Below are 18351 nucleotides of genomic sequence, written 5' to 3'. Positions count from 1 at the left end.
AAGGATAAATTCAGACAAAGGACATGTAGCTAGAAAGGAGCACCTCAAGAAATGTTTAAAAACACGAGAACATTTTTTTTTAAATAAAATGTTAGAATTTAAAACTAATAGTGAGAATCATAAGGGATTACCCAGATCTGAGAGTACATACGGGAAAGAAAGGCCCAAAGTCCACACAGAATGGCAGGAGGAAGAAGCAAATATATGCACCCATATGCAGTATATTAATACCAAGTTAATAATCCTAAGGGGCAGCACTCATAAGTCAACCAATTTAGGAAAACCGGGAATAACGGCGAGCTCGCTAGGTGAAAGTTTGTCACCTAAGAAAAAACGTCAGTTAAGTAATGGTAAAGTAACATATAAGAAGAACACTTCTTAGCATACCATGTCGGAAGTACAGGACACTCAAATACGCAGCGGTACTCATTCTTGTAGATCGAAGCTGGTTGGTTGCTGTCTCTTAGTATGATTGCTGCTGTGATAGCGCTGCTGCCCTTTATATTTGCCCAGAGGTCGCGGTTTTGACGTTCCAAATGTACCCGCTGCTAGGCCCCGCTGCTTCATTTGTGGTCGAGTTATCAATGTGGATGTCCCTCAATTGGTTACATACTTGGCCTGCTTGTGCTGCGAGGTCACCAACAAATTTTGTTCCTGATTGGTACCGACTCTAGATTCTGACATCTGTAGCTGGGCATTAATTGCAATTCTGATTTGATGAATAAAATTCCCTGCTCTTATGTTTGTTTCTGAAAAGCACCCTGGAGCAGGTGTTCTCTGGTACAGGGAGGAACTGCTGGGGGAGTGGCAGCTGCTCCAAGCTTCAAACTCATTCCTAGCCCTCAGTGGTCTGGCACCGGTACCAACTTAGGGCACCAAACACAGCCTGCTTCCCAGGTCCTGCTCCTTCTTCCAGCGTCCATCATCCACCGTCCGACTCATGGTTCTGGTTTCGGCTCCTCCTCTGAGAATAGGTATATGGAATAACAAAGGATTTTGGAGGAAGACTTGTTGCACAATGCTCCCTGCTGTGTGGGACTCAGTTTAATATGGCAATGAATAATAAAATCAAGTTTGGTTTTCGAAATGCTGTAGAAATTTGAGCTACTGAAATTCATTATTTTGACATTTTCTTCATATGTATTAATTACAGATATTCCAAAAACATAGATGGATTTGGTGGGCCAAGGAGGCCAGAGCGGAGGCTGGCATTGTGTATACGTCTCTGATGTTCACACACACACCCAACGAGTGGTGCCATGTTAGCAAATTCATATTTTATCAATTAAAACATTTTCTAGATATTTTCCAATTTCCTCAATTATCAGCGTATGAAAAAAACCCTATCAGATCAGTACAATCTTTCAGTAGAGCAGTACCACCAGCTTTAATAGTGCACAACACAATGGTGACGTCCATTGACGCACACACTATATGATATCATCTTTACTTGGATATTGTACCATGCAGAATGAAAAGATATGCCTAGGAGTATTCATTCTCCTTCACACAATTACTTAATTTAGGCATTCTGTGCAATTATATAATAGTCTGTGAGACCAAGGATTTCGTTCTGTAGTGGGCAGTATGGAATCCTTGTAGATTCTGCAGATTACCTGAACTTTGAGACAATTCGAACTTCTGATTCGCAACAAATGTAGGTAGCAACCTCTTGTAAAAAAGAAATGGCTTAAATCAATTCAGAGAAAAGCTCAGCTGAAAACTCCAGGTGAGGTCACAGCCAATGTCAGAAGTGGGATAATGAAAGTCCTGTAAAATTAGAGACACGGGCAAGACACGCAGACGTATGCCACTACTACCTTATACCGTACTGAGGGTAAAAAAATAAAGTGGTGCACCATGGATGTGGCACCACAATCTATCCTTGGCTGAATGGCATGAGTGAAGTTGATGCCAAACCAGCCAGCCACAGCATGAACTGGTCCTGGTTTAATTAGGTGTCATTCTATACAAGCAAAGAGCTCAAGTAAAACGTTATCACTTTTGTGGAGCCCATTCACCAGGATCTGCTAATAGCTTTGTAAGGCACAGATACCATGACATAAATAGTTTTATTGGAGGACTTTCAAACTGTGGTGTAGCTAGTGTGTCATGAGCCCTACTGCAGGGAAGGTAATGCCCCCACTTGCTACTTTTTGAACTGTAAAATACATCAATAATCAGGGTTCGGCATCTGGGCTCCACTGCCACTACACCTACTGCATCAATGGAAGGAATGCCCCTGCTTTAAATAAAATGCGTACATTTATAGTTTTTTGCAATCCCAATTATGAAATTCTTGGCAGGTTCACTTCCAGTGCCATTATAAATTTTCGAAGTCAATAAGTCAGTAAGTTTTTTTTCTGTAGAAGCCATGGGAACGGCAAAGCAGACCTCAGTGATGAAAACAGTGTTCCTAAAGTCAGTCCCGACTTAAATTAAGTTTGTGTTCTGCAGTAATTTATTTCGATATTGTAAATTCTTCATTTCTTGTGCTGTGAATAGAGGGAGGATGTGGCTTAATCCATGTTTTGCTTTCTTTGGAAATATGTTCTGTATTCTGTTGCAAAGCTAGAAAAAAGAAGATAAACTTATTATTGTATTTGCTAAAAATTATATCAAATATTCAGAAAGGTCCATCAGATTTCAAAGAGTGTTTTCATGATTAATTATTTTTTTCAAATGGCATGTTTTCTTTTATGCATTAAATGGACACTTTATCAAAACAATCTGCATGAAAACTTTGCACTAATATTGTACTCAGTGCACAAGTTTTTCGACACTGGGAACCAAGTACAAGCATTTCACAAATCGCATTTACCTATATTATTAACGCGCTTACGTGTTGCACCATGTAACATTTATTTGGAATACACGTTGATAGGTAGTTCTACAACACTATTACGAGGTCCACACATTTCACATACAATAATATAAAATCCAGTGCATGAGCTACCACTACGTCGTCGAAATATTTATATTATCACTATACTTGTGCCAGGTCAATGTACTGGATGCAATACTAGTGTTATGTAATATACTACACGTGATATAGTGGGGGTATACCTTGAAAGGCATTTGCCTGACAATGACATGCTTAGCACCCTATAGTTAGTTTACCCAATCCGTAGTATTTGTTCACATGTGGGTGTTCATTTATTACTTTACTGATGTTTACAATGGAGTAATCCAAAAGGGGCTTCTTCTATAGATTGCAAATAGCAGCCAGGCTTACAGTCACCTTCACAACTTCCGGCCAGTGAGGACAATGTTTTTTTTTCTATTTCCACTAGTCAGCTTTTTGGGTAAAGGCTGACTGCATTTATCTACTCTAGAACACCGCCAGCTGCCCCTCTAACTTTAACATCTAATGGTCTTAACCATCAATTGGCAAGAACATTGATAATCTTTAATGACCCCCTTAACCAATTAAAATGTTTTCTCCTTATTACCAAAAACTGCACCGAAGAAAAACAATTTGTACAATTACATTCTCTATAAGTTCATTCATTTTGGTATTTCCAGTCAAGTATTAGCTGTTTTATTAATGGTAAAGCAATGCTATTTTAAGGTAAAACAGCATCCAAGCAATGCCTTCGAAAACACCTTTGCTGCCAATCTCATAACACAGACCTCTTTTGCATCCCTCAAAACTTGGCTGATTACTTACTAGAAAAACATCTCACCCCTAACTATTAAGATATTAGGCAAAATTGACCAGATAAAATGGGTGGGGATATAGCAATTTAGTGAAAAAATAACATTGTTGTAAAAAAAGATCCAACTATTCTCTTTCAAAAGAAATCCCAAAATGTAAATGCACATTTCACTCAACCACCATGAATCCAGATCTAATTTATTCTTGCCCCACCCCCCAAGCTAATGCAGATATTTCTGCAGCTATATACTAACCGCTCTGGACATCTCCTGGATCCAAACGTTTTCTCAGTACATCTTCATTGTGACTCTAGCTGCCCTATTCCATTATCCTGACCTATCACCTAGGAGTCCCTTTCACCTTTAAAATTCAGAAATGAGAGCAAGAAAATCCACGGAAATGACGAGATTATGGGGACCTTTCAGAGGCTAGCAATATTGGTTAATCTCTCTTTCTGCCCACTTTAATATCAGACCTTTCAATCAATGTGTATACTTCTTTGTCCAACTTTAAACAAAACCTGACAAACCTATTTGATGCAATTCAATTAAAAAAAGTCTTTATTGCGATTTTCATCTTAAAAGACAGGACAGTCAGTTAATTACAAAATACAATAAAATATTACCATTAATGCTCCATAAAAAACTGTCATCAGAAATTGATATAAATTAAGAATATGAATACCTATATGTACAGTTTAAGATACAATTCGTTAAGACAGGATTAACTATATCGTACGCACAAGACTTTACACAATCTAAAATACAGAAAAGGGTAACACATAAAATTCCATTTTCTAAAAAATAGCGAACCACGCAAAATCAGCATATAGCTATTATGACCCCCCGTTTTTCTCCCGCAAAACCCATGCCCAGCTCAGGAACTTAGATACACCCATTCCTGCAATATCATTGCAACCAGTTTTCAATAACCTTTTAGCAAACAGCGCAGAGCTCGTTCCCAGGGTTCTACATAATGGTTTGAGCCACATGCATCTGGGTTGTTGATAAACCGGGCACACATATAGAAAATGATCAATATCTTCTATGCAGTCCGGGCAGATTGGACATTTGTCACTGGTTCCTGATAGCGATTTACATGTAAAATTCCTAAGCGGGAGAGTCTCAACTCTGAATTGATGATAGAGCTTACGATCTCGGGGTTTCGTTATTAGATCCAAATAGGTTTACATGCAGGGTTTATCTTTAAACTCACAAAAGTCTCTAGACAAAGGAGAACTAGATAAGGTGGAATGCCTCCTGGTTTTGATTAAATTCCAGTACGCTGCTCTATTTATTTCTTTGGATGGGAAATCCGCTGACTCTGGACTGTCCCATAGATCTCTCATCCCCATATCAATAAGCAAGGATTTGACACCATTCAGTCAAGAGATCTTATGTGAACGGTCCAATCCCCTTACTTCTGTCAGACCCCTAGCGAATAGATGTAATTCTGGAGTAATCCAAAGCCTTCTCCAGAACGCCAGAGGCCTGTACCATGCAGTATCCTTGATTGCTTGGCAACCAAGATCTAGAAGGAGTGGAATACGGGGGGTGGATTGGGGCAGTCCCACAACCATTCTCAAAAATTTGTTCTGGGCTGTTGATAGTTGGGCTAAATGACAAAATCCCCAAATTTCAGCGCCATATAAAATGGCGGGATAATTTTAGTAGTATAAATTTTAACAGCTGGAGCTACAGGCTTAGTAAGAGAAACCCTATGTTCTTTAATCAAAGCTCCTGCTAGTTGTAAGTGTTTCAGAGCGAGGATCTTAAATTGGGGTTTCCAGCTCAGTTTATAGCCAAAGATGACATCTAAATAAGTGAAGACATCGGTCTGCTCCAAGAGTCTTCCGCTCATTTAGACTCTTGCTTTGACAGACCTGGACCCATGAAGTACCATAAATGTAGTCTTCTCTACATTGACTACAAGCCCATGGTCGCAGCAAAACTCCTCAAAACAAGTCAGTGCCAGCTGTAGCCCCTGCCTCGTCTTGGATAATATCAAGGTGTCGTCTGCGAACATGAGCAGGGGCACCCTTTGGCCAGCTAGGATAGACGCATCCATGGGGTGGTTAGCAAAGTACTGCATCACACCATTATTGAATAGTGAAAACAGTGTGAGAGCCAACACACACCCTTGACGGACGCCTTTCCCTACCTCAAATCTCTCTGTAACTTCACCAGATTTCTCCCATCGAACCTGTGCATAAGTGGATTTGTGAAGTCTCACCACAAGGGCAACTAACTCCTTGGGCATCCCCAGTCCTAATAAAACTTCCCACAGTTTAGTTCTGGGGACAAGATCAAATGCTGATTTTAGATATACAAAAGCGGCAAAGATCATTCCCTTACCCAAAAGGACCTCCTTCCAGTAAAGCAGGACAAATCGAAAAGCTTGATCCAGAGTCCCCCATATGGGGCCGGAACTCTGCCTGCAGGGGGGATAATATATCTGCTTCTGACATCCAGCCCTAAATCCTTCCCAATAGCACTTGTGCTACTATCTTTTGCATTGCATCGATGAGGCTAATGGGTCGATAATTGGCGGGGCTGAACGGTCACCCTTCTTATAAATCGGGATGATTTCCGCACCCGACCAGAATGCAGGAATCGGAGCCCCCCCGCTAGTGAATTAATTAGGTTTGTTATATATGGGATCCAAAGGTCAGGATCCTGCTTAAATAAGTCGGCTGGGATGCAGTCGGGCCCTGGTGCCTTGCCACTAGGAATGAGCTTCAGAACTGCCTCTACCTCTTTAGTATTAAACACCAGGGTGCATCTATGGTAATATGCAGGTCACGAGCTGTGCTTGCCAAGACCAGTTGAAATTGGGCTTCATAGAAGGCGACCTAATATTGTGGATCAACGTTATTATTCGAGATAATCGACCTCTGTCCATTCCCCCATTTAATAAGATCCCAGACTGGGTTATATTCCTGCCATTGCATTCTAATAACAGGCAGTGCCAACGCTCCTCATCCCAGTCTTTCTTTGCATTTCTTAGGGTTAGTTTATAGCATGCTCTACACTGCTGGATATTAACGTGGTTCCTAGATTTATTGGCTACCACTAGAGCTTTATGTGCTGACCTACACGAGTCATTATACCAAGAGTTGGGCTTGAGTTTACAGATCTTCCTAGCTGGTTTGGCATTAATAAAGAACTTTTTCAGCCCGTTAAAAAGCTCATTGTGTATCCCATCTAGTTTGACGTTTAGGTCCTCCTGGGAGTCACATTCAAGAAGTTTCGTTAAGGATCCTGATACTAATGCCCTAATCGCTACCTTGTTCCTGTCATCTAAACCCACCTTAGCCCAACGAACCCTTCTCAAATCATTCGCAATAATTAATTGATTGGGCAGTTATCATCCTCCCTTGACACTGCGGCCCGGAAACTCCTAACATTCAATTTAAGGACCAGGGGGTTATGAAAACTTTCAGGGTGACATTGTACTGCCATATCCAGGACAAGAGACCATGTCTCCACATTTACAAGAATGTCGTCAATACGGCTTTTGGAGCGCCCATTATCAAAAGTCGCCGCACCCATGGCATCAGACTTTGTCCTGGCATTAACTGCCCTTAGGCCCCGTTCTAAGCACAGTCCTTTTACTTGGAGTGCTGCCTCTGTCCATTTTTTTATGGAAGGGAGATCCATTTGCGGTACCCCCCAAAGTGCATCTACCTCATCACTGAGTCTGCCATCTTCGCAGTCTAGAGGTTCAAAGCAGGTATTAAAATCTAAACAAACAGTTGGTAACAGTTAATAGGAGCGCACAGCACATTCAAGGTATACGTAAGTCAGCAAATAGTAAGTATGGCGCTCAGGAAGATAACCCCAAAGATAAACCACGATGTGGTTAAATTAACAAATTGTTGTTCCTCCGAGCACTCAATTTAATAACACACAGTCTTTGTAAAGTCTTCTCTGGTCCATTTTTTAATGTCCAAATCCAATTCAAATGTGTCTCATGCAAGATCCACCAAATTATAAGACGCAGCCTACACATGTTTCATCAAGTCAGTAAGACAAATGACTTCTTCAGGGCTGCAACCTAAAATATTTTACAGTAAATAACAGATTTCACGAATTATACAAAACAAATTACTAACACTCCTATTAGTTTTATTAGGAGAGTTACTAAAGTTATAATAACTACGTCTTCAGTTCGAGCTAATAATTTAACGTTAAAATATTATTTCTTATTACCGTATACTTTTGGTTACAGAACACGTATTCGTGAAGTACCAAAAGGTGAAGAACCTGCGCGGATTCGATCAGAGAGGATTTACAAAGACTGTGTGTTATTAAATTGAGTGCTTGGCGGAACAACAATCAGGTATTAAAATCTCCTGCAATGATTATATTAGCATTGTGTGCTCCTTGGGTCAGGTGGGACTCTAAAGCCATAATAACCTGTGAGCTCCTACCACCCACTTGCCCCCTAGCATATACATTATACAATAATAAATCAGGGCCATTTACTGATCTGACCCTTATAATCAGTATATCTGGGCAATCTATACAAACCTCTTCCACGGTTATACCCTCAGCTTGCCTAACCCAACAAGTTAACCCACCCATTGGCCTCCCTCTAGGGCCCCTCAAAGCCGGTTTGAAAAAATTCAAATATCCAGCTTGAAACACATCAACTATAGACCATGTTTCTTGAAATGCCCAGATATCTGCACCTTCAATATAAGATATCCACTTGTCGGAAGCTATTTTTGGTGCAAGGCCCGCTATGTTCCATGGGGAGATAACCATAGATTCCCTCAGCATTCCTGGATCACCACATCCGTTAACAGCTGCCGCTACCAGTGGGCAATCTTCAGGCACTATTGGCACAGAGGAGGGAATGAGAGTTTGTACTTCCATGACCACTTGGGGTGGGCAGCCTGTCGTTGGAAGACTTCACCCCCCATCTTGACTCCACTAGCTGGACCCACCTAAACATCTACTCCCAGTCAGTCAATTTCTTCGAGTGAGGTAAAACCTCATAACGATTATTGTACTGAATGGGTGGAGCAGACCAGTTGTGCCCACCCTGTGGTGCTCGAGACTCCCTGGAACTAGGCATCATATAATGCTTGTAGAAAAAGCCAAGGGGGAGGATTCTAATGGCAGACGCACTAAATGGGAAATGGGTAGCCATCTTATGGATATGCGGGGTGGCGGACCAGAGCAGGTGACTTAAAGCTCAATACCACGCAATCGCCTGGCATAATTTTAGTGGAGCTGCCAACCCATTTTATACGTCTAACCATATTAAACTCATGGAATAGGTCATACCCAATGCCGGTCTTCTTATTCAAAAAGTGAAGGGCCTTGTTTTTAAGTGTCAACCAGTGCTCACGGGACCCCAGGGGAAGGGGGGTGGGCGTTCGCTAAGATGACTGAGTAGGGGGTTGCTTCAGGTGGGAGATGGAGCAAGGGGAGATTATCTGGCCCATCGTTATTATTATTGGTGTCCTTCCCCCAAATCCCCTCAGTCACAGGGGGCTTCCGTTGGGGCATGGGCTTGTCCTTGCTGACACCAATGTTAGATATCCTACTAGCATTCCCTGATGATTGCACCCCACCCACCGTTATCTGGTCATTGACTGTCGCACCACCATGTACCCTCTGTAAGTCACCCGCTCCAGCTGAAATGTCCCTTCCTAATGTCTGTATAATGGGCTGTACCAGGGGAACTTGTGGCGGGCGAAACAGGGCTTCTTCAATCCTAGATAGTCTAGAATCAACTGAATCTAGTCTTTTCAAAAGTGGATCAAGGAGATCTACTATTTGTTCCTTTAGTAGGGCACATAGGTCACTTCTATTCATCAGGGGGTTTTAGGTTACCATAGTGGGAATACTGGGCATCGTAGTACTTGGGTTGCCAAAAACAATCGCCCCACTCGGTCCGCAAGTACCTGTCGGGGACTTCTGCTTTTTCCACCACCCCCCTTCCTTTTCTTGTTTGGTGGTTCTATATTTGTACCCTCCATGGCCTTCTTCCCTCTTATCATGATCATAGCTGGACTCCCAACATTATTCTGCGGATGTGGAGAGCTCAGCTCTGGGCTTTTTGGCGGCTGGCTTAGTGGCCTTGATAAGGAGGGGTCATTTAATAAAGCTACTTCGGGGTTAGCTGGATGACTGGTATCTAGGCACTGGGTAAGGAACCCCCTTGATAGAACGAGATTCTGCGCTCGGTGGCCTCTATCTCGTGGATTAAAACCGATTCAGCTCTTATTAGAAAGTCATCAAGGGTATTCACCACCCTGTCCCCCACCTTCCTCTTACTCATGTCAAAAATGTACAATCAATTAATGCTAGCCCACAATCAGACCCCTGCAATCAAGTGCTACAGTCCAAAATTAATTGGCTTACTGTCCAGGGGTGAAGTGTCAGTGGGGTGGTCCGACCCGGCCTCCTCTGGCCCCGGACGGCCACAGACGGCCCGTGCTTTGCCCGGGCTTAGCCAGGCTCGCCCGCGGGTGTCCCGCGACGCGGGGGCTGTCCTTGATTTTTAAGCGCCTCCGGGTGCGGAATAGGCAGGTGCTGCTTCCTGCCGCAAGTGTCCCTGGGAGATGGAGTCCCCCCCCTCTCTGCGGCCGCGCCGAGATGACAAGAGGCTGCGACGGCAGGGGGAGACAAGCGCCAGGGACAGGGAGCAAAGGCCTGCAGGTAGGTGCCAGGAGCAGAGAGTCCAGAGCTGCAGGCAAGCGTCAAGAGCAGGGAGGAAGAAACTGCATGCGGGGAAACAAAGCCAGTCCCGGTGCTTGAAATGGAGAACCCGCTACCCCGGGGCTGTCCTTGATTTTTAAGCGCCTCCGGGTGCAGAATAGGCGGGTGCGGCTTCCTGCCGCAAGTGTCCCTGGAAGATGGAGTCCCCCCCTCTCTGCGGCCGCGTCGAGATGACAAGAGGCTGCGGTGGCGGGGGGAGACAAGTGCCTGGGGCAGGGAGCCAAGACCTGCAGGTAGGTGCCAGGAGCAGAGAGTCAAGAGCTGCAGGCAAGCGTCAAGAGCAGGGAGGCAGAAACTGCATGCAGGGAAACAAAATCAGTCCTGGTGCTTGAAATGGAGAACCTATTTGATATAATGCTGCCAGTGAAGGTCAGGAAATGTGCCAAAAATCCTAGAACCAACACATTGTTCAGTCCTGAGCTTGTTTCACTGACACTGGGGGCATGTAAAGCTCAAAGACAAAGAAGATTCAAATAATGCCAAGAGAGCAAACTCCAATATGTAGCAGCCCTATTAAACTTTAAACTTCAGATACTTGTAGCCAACCAAAATGACTATGCATCATGTATTCAATAGGTGACTAACATCGCAAAAGAAGTGTTCAGAGTAATTGAGGCTATTTCAGCCCCTTTAGCAAAATCTGCCTCAGTTCAGTGCTCACAAGATCTTAGTGATGAATTCCCCACGTTTTTTATTACCAAGATTAACAATTTTAGAACAGAGATCAAACTAGGCCTTGGCCACGAAACCAGTTGGGAGAGGCATCTTCTGCTGTACACCTGATAGCAATCACCAAGACTTGCTTGAGAGAGGTATCTATTGCCGAGGTAACCACAATTATTTCCACCACTGACTCTATGGTTCTCCATCCTATAACTCTCAAATCAAAATTACTCAACAAGTAGGCCTTCTACTAGCCTCAGATTTTGCTACCCTATGTAATCTACACAATTAATATATATATTATGTATTAATCTACGAGTAGAACAAAGGTCATCTATAGTCATATCTCTATTGAGGAAATCATCTGTTTCTCAAGATGACCCCAACAAGTTTTGTCTCATCTCTATATTGCCCTGCCTGGCTAAAATTCTAGAAAAATTGGTCTTTGTACAGTTAAACTTATTTGTGGAAACAAAACAATCGTTCTACCTTCTCCAAGCTTCTTTCAGACTGCAGAACATATAGAGCATGTGATGACCTCTGGAGGCGATGATCGATAGTAGTGGTATTAAAGCACTGGTCCTGTTAAATCTACGGGTAGCCTTTGACACCATTGACCACCCACTAATGTATTAACAGTATGAAGAACAGCGGTCTTGATGATCTGGCTCTCAAATGGACAGGTACCTTTCTTATCGACCTATCTCAGACTGTCTTCCTCCTTTTAATTGTCAGACTAAATCTTTCAACTGTGGTGTGCCTCCGGATTCTGTACTCTCCCTTCTTTTGTTTCAGATGTACATTCTGCCTGTAGGCTGCTCTCAATTTCACAGGAGTGCAGTTTTACATGTACGCAGGTGATATGCAGTTCATTTTTAGGTCTCGCCTACGCAGCGTGCCTGCGCTGCATAGGAAAAAGTCCTTTAACCATCGCTACACTTTTGCAGGCAAAAACGTGCACGCGTTGCATTGCTTCCAATACAACGCGTGCACGTTTTGCGATTCCCTTGCGGGAGCAAGCAGCGGCGCCATATGGTAGCAATTATCGTGCCTTGCTGCTCGCTCCTGCAAGGGAAACCTGCGCAGGCCCCATCCTCTCTCCTCTACCGCCGCGTGAGGCGAGCGTGCTTGTTTCCATCTAATCAAGGACAAGGAATTCTGTCATCTTTACGTCGGTTGTAATGTTCCAAATGTCCATGAGAGGGAGCAATAGCATTATAAAAACTCCTCAACACTCTTTATTTCTCACATGAGGTCTTGCTTATCGGATTTACAAGCTGTGTAATGATTTCGTGCAAGGGAACGCCCAAAGCAGCAAAGAACCTGACCTAGAGCCGTCCGGACACCACTTCAGGAAACAGCCGATGACGCACTATCTCCGGAGAACATTATCTGTAACTCTTCACTCCACAGCAAACTTTCAACACAGCTGGCTCGGCCGCAGCAATGCTTAAAATGTAATCTGTTCACAGCGACGAGTATTCAGATACTTCTGACTCCAGACTACCGTAATACCAATCACCTGCTGTGGAATACCCAATTCAAGTACGAGAAGGGTGAACAATAAGGATGATGAATGGCTATAGTTGTTCATTAACAGAAACACACATCTCATCACTACTCCGCTCGACTTCAACAAATAGTATGGCACGGTTTAAGGAAAACCGATCTAAAAAGGGTTTTATTGAATACAGTACCAAGAAATGCCAATCTACATCGGCATGCACGCACTTCCTGGTCTGCCTTTACTAGGTCAGCTCGACTGCCACTACATGATCTGTCTATCCCTTATATGAACACTGCCACCATCTCAAAACCCCACAGATCATTGCATGCTTTAGTTTTAAGATAATCAGTAGTACTGCCAATGGCCTTTACAATGCAAGCTTCCCCTAATCTGTACTCCTAGTTTAACCCAGTACTGCCAATATAATCACCGATAATGCATTGAATAGGGAGGTGAAACCCACATCAAAAACAAATTATTTGTCCTTAATTCATCTTGGATGAGATTAGATCATGGATGACGCACAGCATCTGCATTTTATTTTTGGAAGTTTTATATAGTGTGAACTTTGCCCCAGGGCATACAAGCACTTCATAAGAGACACAGATTAGTTACATTTTTTTTTCTATCCTGGGAGATTTATATGAGATTCAGAAGATTCTGAGCCGAAGTTAAGATTGATACCCTATTTCTCCATGTTACACGGTCAGTAGCTTCAGCCCCTACCTGCCTCGCCTCCCATGACACCTCAGCTGGTTTTGAGGAACTTGAGCAGAGCCATAACCACTGCAGACATCTGGCTCGAGTCTGGGAACCTCAGTCACATTTATTTAATACCGGCACATTCATCCAGACCGGTGGATGAAATAATGTGGCTACTGAGGGGCATGACACGGACAGGATTCGAAATGGGGATCTCACTTGAGCGAAGCATAAATAAACCATATCCTACCAGCAGGACATCCTCCACAGCAAAGAGGCAGAACATTAAGGGCTTTATACAAGCATGCTACTGCACAGGAAAAGACAAACCTGCCATGCTGCTTTGGACCAATCCGATATCTGCGGAGTGCCTGCATGATTATGACACGTTGTTTTCTATGAAAATAACTGACAAAAGGCATAGCTGGGTCAACACACATGGGATTGCAGCACACTCTACCTGATCCAAATGGCTGTAATAATTTATTACTTAAGCATCATGTGAGACCAGAGAAACTGAAGCAGGCTTGGCGTGAAAGAATCTGTCCTTCTGTCATACTATATAAAAAGCCAATAGCACATGCTCCTCCTTGTGTCAATATGCCAAATAATTTTTTCTGGGCAGGTTGTAGCACCAGTTCCCTTAGGCACTGCCAGAAAGCCAATTTAAAGAATGCAGTTTAAATCGTGTGAACTGCATTTGTTTGTTAATCTCGTTAGCGCCTCATACAGGGGACGGGTGGGGTCCAGGAGCTAATATGCTTGGTTCCCTTAGCCCGCCTACCCATCGGCCAACAGCCTCTGCTGAAAGACTACACATGGTGCCTTTCATCAGCAGAGTCATGGCGACACTCGTTTTCAGGATGGGACTTTCAAGTCGCAGGAGCTTCTCGTGAGTTTTCATATTTGACTGACAATTGCTTTACTTTGCCCCTGATATTGGCCTCGCCTCTCATACTGTGAAATCCGCGAAATACTGTTGAAGCGAGCAGGGTCGCAGTGTAAAAGGCAGTTTACGACAATCTATTTACACTGTAAAGTGCTTCAAGGGCCATGGTTCTAGTTTGCGCTTCTCTACCTACAGGCGGGACTATGGCTCACGCAGGCTTCGTCCTAAGACCAATAAAATAACCTTTAATGTAGATGATGTGAAGTTGGTGTAATTTGAAGCAGCATCAGTCAGCACCACACAAGCATCACTCAGGGCCACCACAGCAACACGCAGCACCTCCACAGCATCACTCAGCGCAACAGCTGCATTACTCAGCGCAACCACAGCATCACTCAGGGCCACCACAGCATCATGCAGCACCACCACAGTATCACTCAACGAAAAACACAGTATCACTCAGCATCACCACAGCATCACTCAGCGTCACCACAGTATCACTCAGTGTCACCACAGCATCACTCAGCGTCACCACAGCATCACTCAGCGTCACCACAGCATCACTCAGCACCACCACAGCATTACTCTGCACCACCACAGCATCACTCAGGGACACCACAGCATCACTCAGGAACACCACAGCATCACTCAGGGCCACCACAGGATCACTCAGGGCCATCACAGCATCACTCAGCGCCACCACAGCATTACTATGCACCACCACAACATTACTCTGCACCACCACAGCATCACTCAGGGACACCACAGCATCACTCAGGAAAACCACAGCATCACTCAGGGCCATCACAGGATCACTCAGGGCCACCACAACATCACTCAGGGCCACCACAGCATCACTCAGGGCCACCACAGCATCGTTCAGCGCCACCACAGCATCGCTCAGCGCCACACAGCATCACTCAGCGCCACAACTGCAACACTCAGCGCCACCACAGCATCACTCAGTGCCACAAATGCTTCTGATACTTTTTTATTATAACTTTTCAGCATGCTGCACAGCAGCCACACTTCTCTACAGCACAGCTTGAAGACATTGGCAAAGTCAATAGCTCTGTCTAAAAACATATAAGGCCCCAAAGGCGAGACCTATTGGCTATGCCAATGCTTGTTAAACTTGTCACTGCCAGGGAAATACCCTGCAGCCCCACTAACATCCTAAATGTTTTCCGTAAAGCTCACATTTGTGTCATGCAGTGGATGGCCTCAAACATTTTAAAAACTCAACCCTGCAAAGACAAAGCTCTTGATCACAAGAAATGCCATTGAAAAATGGCCATCCACTAGTGGCCAGCATTCATTGGCCTATCTGCAACTCAGGAGGAAATACTACAAAATCAAGGGATCCACTTTGTCGGTTATCCTTCCCTTCATCCCTAGAGTAGCCAGCACTTATTTCAGGCAAATCAGGCGACTGAAGAAAATCCTCTCATTGATTGCTCCGAAACACAATATTTCAGTGGTGACAACTGTAATACAGTTTTAACTGGACTGCAGCAGCTTGTGAATTCAGGCCTTCCAGGCAAAATGCTAACAATGGCCACAGCTAGTGCACAGCACAGCGGTTTGTCTTGTAGTGGGTTCTAGCTACCATGTCCACATCATGACTATGCTGAGGCACCTTCAATGGTTACCCATAAAAAAAGAGTACTATTCAAATCTTTGTATGTTTGTATGTATCGCATACTTTTATAGCACAAGCTGTCACCCGGAGGGTATCCTGGCGCTTTGACTCTACCTGGCTATATGCGGTCACAGAATTTACACCGCCCTTGGGAAGAGATAAGACTTCAACCCTTTCTTGAAGGAGCTAAGTTCATTCAAACTACTCAGGAACAGGGGAAGAGAGTTCCAGAGTTTTGCAGTAGTAAAACCAAAGGAGCGGCCGCCCATCCGTATCCTCTGAATTCTAGGGACTGCCACCAGACATGCGGAGGAAGACCGTAAAGATCTAGCTGCCGAGTACCAGGAAAAGAGCTCTTGCAGTAAGACAGGCCCCTGTCCGTGAACAGCCCTAAACACAATACAGGACACCTTAAAACAGATACGCTGGTGAATTGGTAGCCAATGCAAATCTTTTAGCGCTAGAGAGGAGGAGGCCGAGCGCATCCGAGAGAGGGCAAGCTTAGCTGCCATATTCTGCAAGCGCTGCAACTTCCTGATCAAAGTGCTTGGGGCACACAGAAGTAGTGCGTTGCAGTAATCAAGCCTGCTATGAATGATACTGCGCACCACCTCCGGTCTAGCCGGTGCCGGAAGCAAGGGAAGGATCTTACGCAATGTACGTAGTAACATCATACATGTAGCAATCGTTTAATTTACAAAGGCGTCAAGCTGAAGATTTGGGCAAAACATAACGTCCAGATTGCGAGCAGCATCCGCTGCCACAACTGTGCCCAAGAAGGAAACTGGCCAGAAACCCGTAGGCAAAGGGCGAGGGGTATGGTCAGTGGAGCAATACAACACCTCCCTTTTGGATCCATTGAACTGGAGGGAGTTGCGTTTCAACCAGTCCGCAGTGGCCGTCATGCAGCGATGGAAAGTTTCCCTAGAAATGGCATCCCTGCCTTCAAAGCGAAAAAAAAAAGCTGCGTGTCATTGGCATAATTGATGACCGAGATGCCAAAGGATTTGATCAGCCTAATCAAAGGATGGAGATATAGATTAAATAAGATGGGGCTGATTGCAGACCCCTGGGGCACCCCTTGTCCTACCCTTGTAGTACCAGATCTAAAAGGCGGCAAGGCCACCATCTGATGCCTGTTATGAAGATAGGAAGTTAGCCAGTCCCGGGCCCGGCCAGCTACCCCAATCTCTTCCAGTCTACTGATTAATGTGGCATGGTTGACCGTGTCGAACACGGCCGACATGTCGAGCAGCACTAAGAAGGCTGTCTGACCAGTGTTGACCCGCAAACGAATATCGTCCAGGACAACCACCAGCGCGGATTCCGTGCCATGGGCTGGCGGGAAGCCGAACTGAGCCACATCCAGGCAGGTGTTAGCCTCTATAAAACTGGACAGAGATTTGGTGACAAATTTCTCCATGATCTTAACGGGGAATGGGAGCGGCGAAATTGGCCTATAATTCACTGGCAGGTGGGGTCCAATGTGGCCTTATTCAAGAGGGGGGAGACCACAGCGAGTTTCCAGCTTTCAGGGACAGTGGCAGTGCTAAATGACTGGCAACAGATGGAATACAAAGGGGGAAAGAGTTCCTCGCGGAACACTTTCCAGAACTTATGGGGCAGCGGGTCCATCGGAGAGCCTGAGAACACCCCATTGGCCAGAGTACAAAAGTCCATAAGTGCATAAGAGGGAAAGATAAAACTGTCCAATGGCGAATACCCTCTAGCTTCCCCAGGAGCACCCAAAGTAGACAGAGACGCTGACTCTATCAGGGACTGAGGACCGGGAGTACAGGAAGCCAACTGGGAACAGGGTTTAAGGTTTATTTATTGTACAGTTAATAGAAACTCACAATTTTAAAACGTACACATTTTAAAAAGTCAGTGTCTTCTTTAAAACAAGTACGGTGCAGTAGCTCAAGTGTTAAAGAGTATAAAAGTCTCAGCTTAGGTAGCATAAGAATCAGTGGAGTTTTCGTGGCCTTGATGCTTCCAAATTCGATGACCATGATAGACAGGCGTGTTTATTTTGTTATTGTTTGTCTTTTGCTTGAGAAGACCCTCTGGATTTTTCGTTTAGTCTTGTGGCCACTATATCAAAGAATTTTGTTGTTCTGCAGTTTAGCTGAGTTTCATCAGGATTAAAACAGAGCATCACGGCCTGCCTGCAGCTCGTTATGCCCTTTTGGTTCCATAAAGCCCGAAACAAGGAGCGCCTTATGTCCCGGAGGTTTGTGCAAATGCAGATAATGTGTATAAGGTCCTCTTTCGCAGAAAGACAGAGGCGGCATTGATTTGCGGAATTTTCCCTTGTCCATGGTGCCAGGTGCGGAGCTATAGGAATTCTGCCCATGCGCATGTTAAGGAACTTATTTTTGTCTTCTGTGTGAGGCCCATCGTTAGATACTCTTGTGGTTTTAGAGCGCTGTAACCATTCAACACGACCCATCCGTGAGCTCTCTTAGCTAGGGTGGCTTTTTCCTCAATTGATGAAACCATCTTGGTGACTTTTGACACCACTTTTTTGAAGATGCCAGGGTCAGTTGCCGACTC

The 18351-nt window shown here is 44.5% G+C and overlaps 1 protein-coding gene across 1 annotated transcript in view; it reads right to left on the bottom strand.

Annotated features, from left to right (window-relative positions):
• LOC147722567 (CD83 antigen-like) overlaps nucleotides 1-18351 on the bottom strand; it is a 156989-nt gene that overhangs the window by 12603 nt on the left and 126035 nt on the right. The window contains exon 5 of the mRNA XM_086965101.1: nucleotides 497-2571. Coding sequence (XP_086821227.1) covers nucleotides 2434-2571 — 138 coding nt within the window. The 3' untranslated portion in view covers nucleotides 497-2433. The remainder of the gene's footprint in view (nucleotides 1-496; nucleotides 2572-18351) is intronic.

This window comes from Lissotriton vulgaris, chromosome 4_1 (assembly GCF_964263255.1).
Source record: "Lissotriton vulgaris chromosome 4_1, aLisVul1.2, whole genome shotgun sequence".
Taxonomy (NCBI): Eukaryota; Metazoa; Chordata; class Amphibia; order Caudata; family Salamandridae; genus Lissotriton; species Lissotriton vulgaris.
This window is presented reverse-complemented; position numbering and strand designations above follow the sequence as displayed.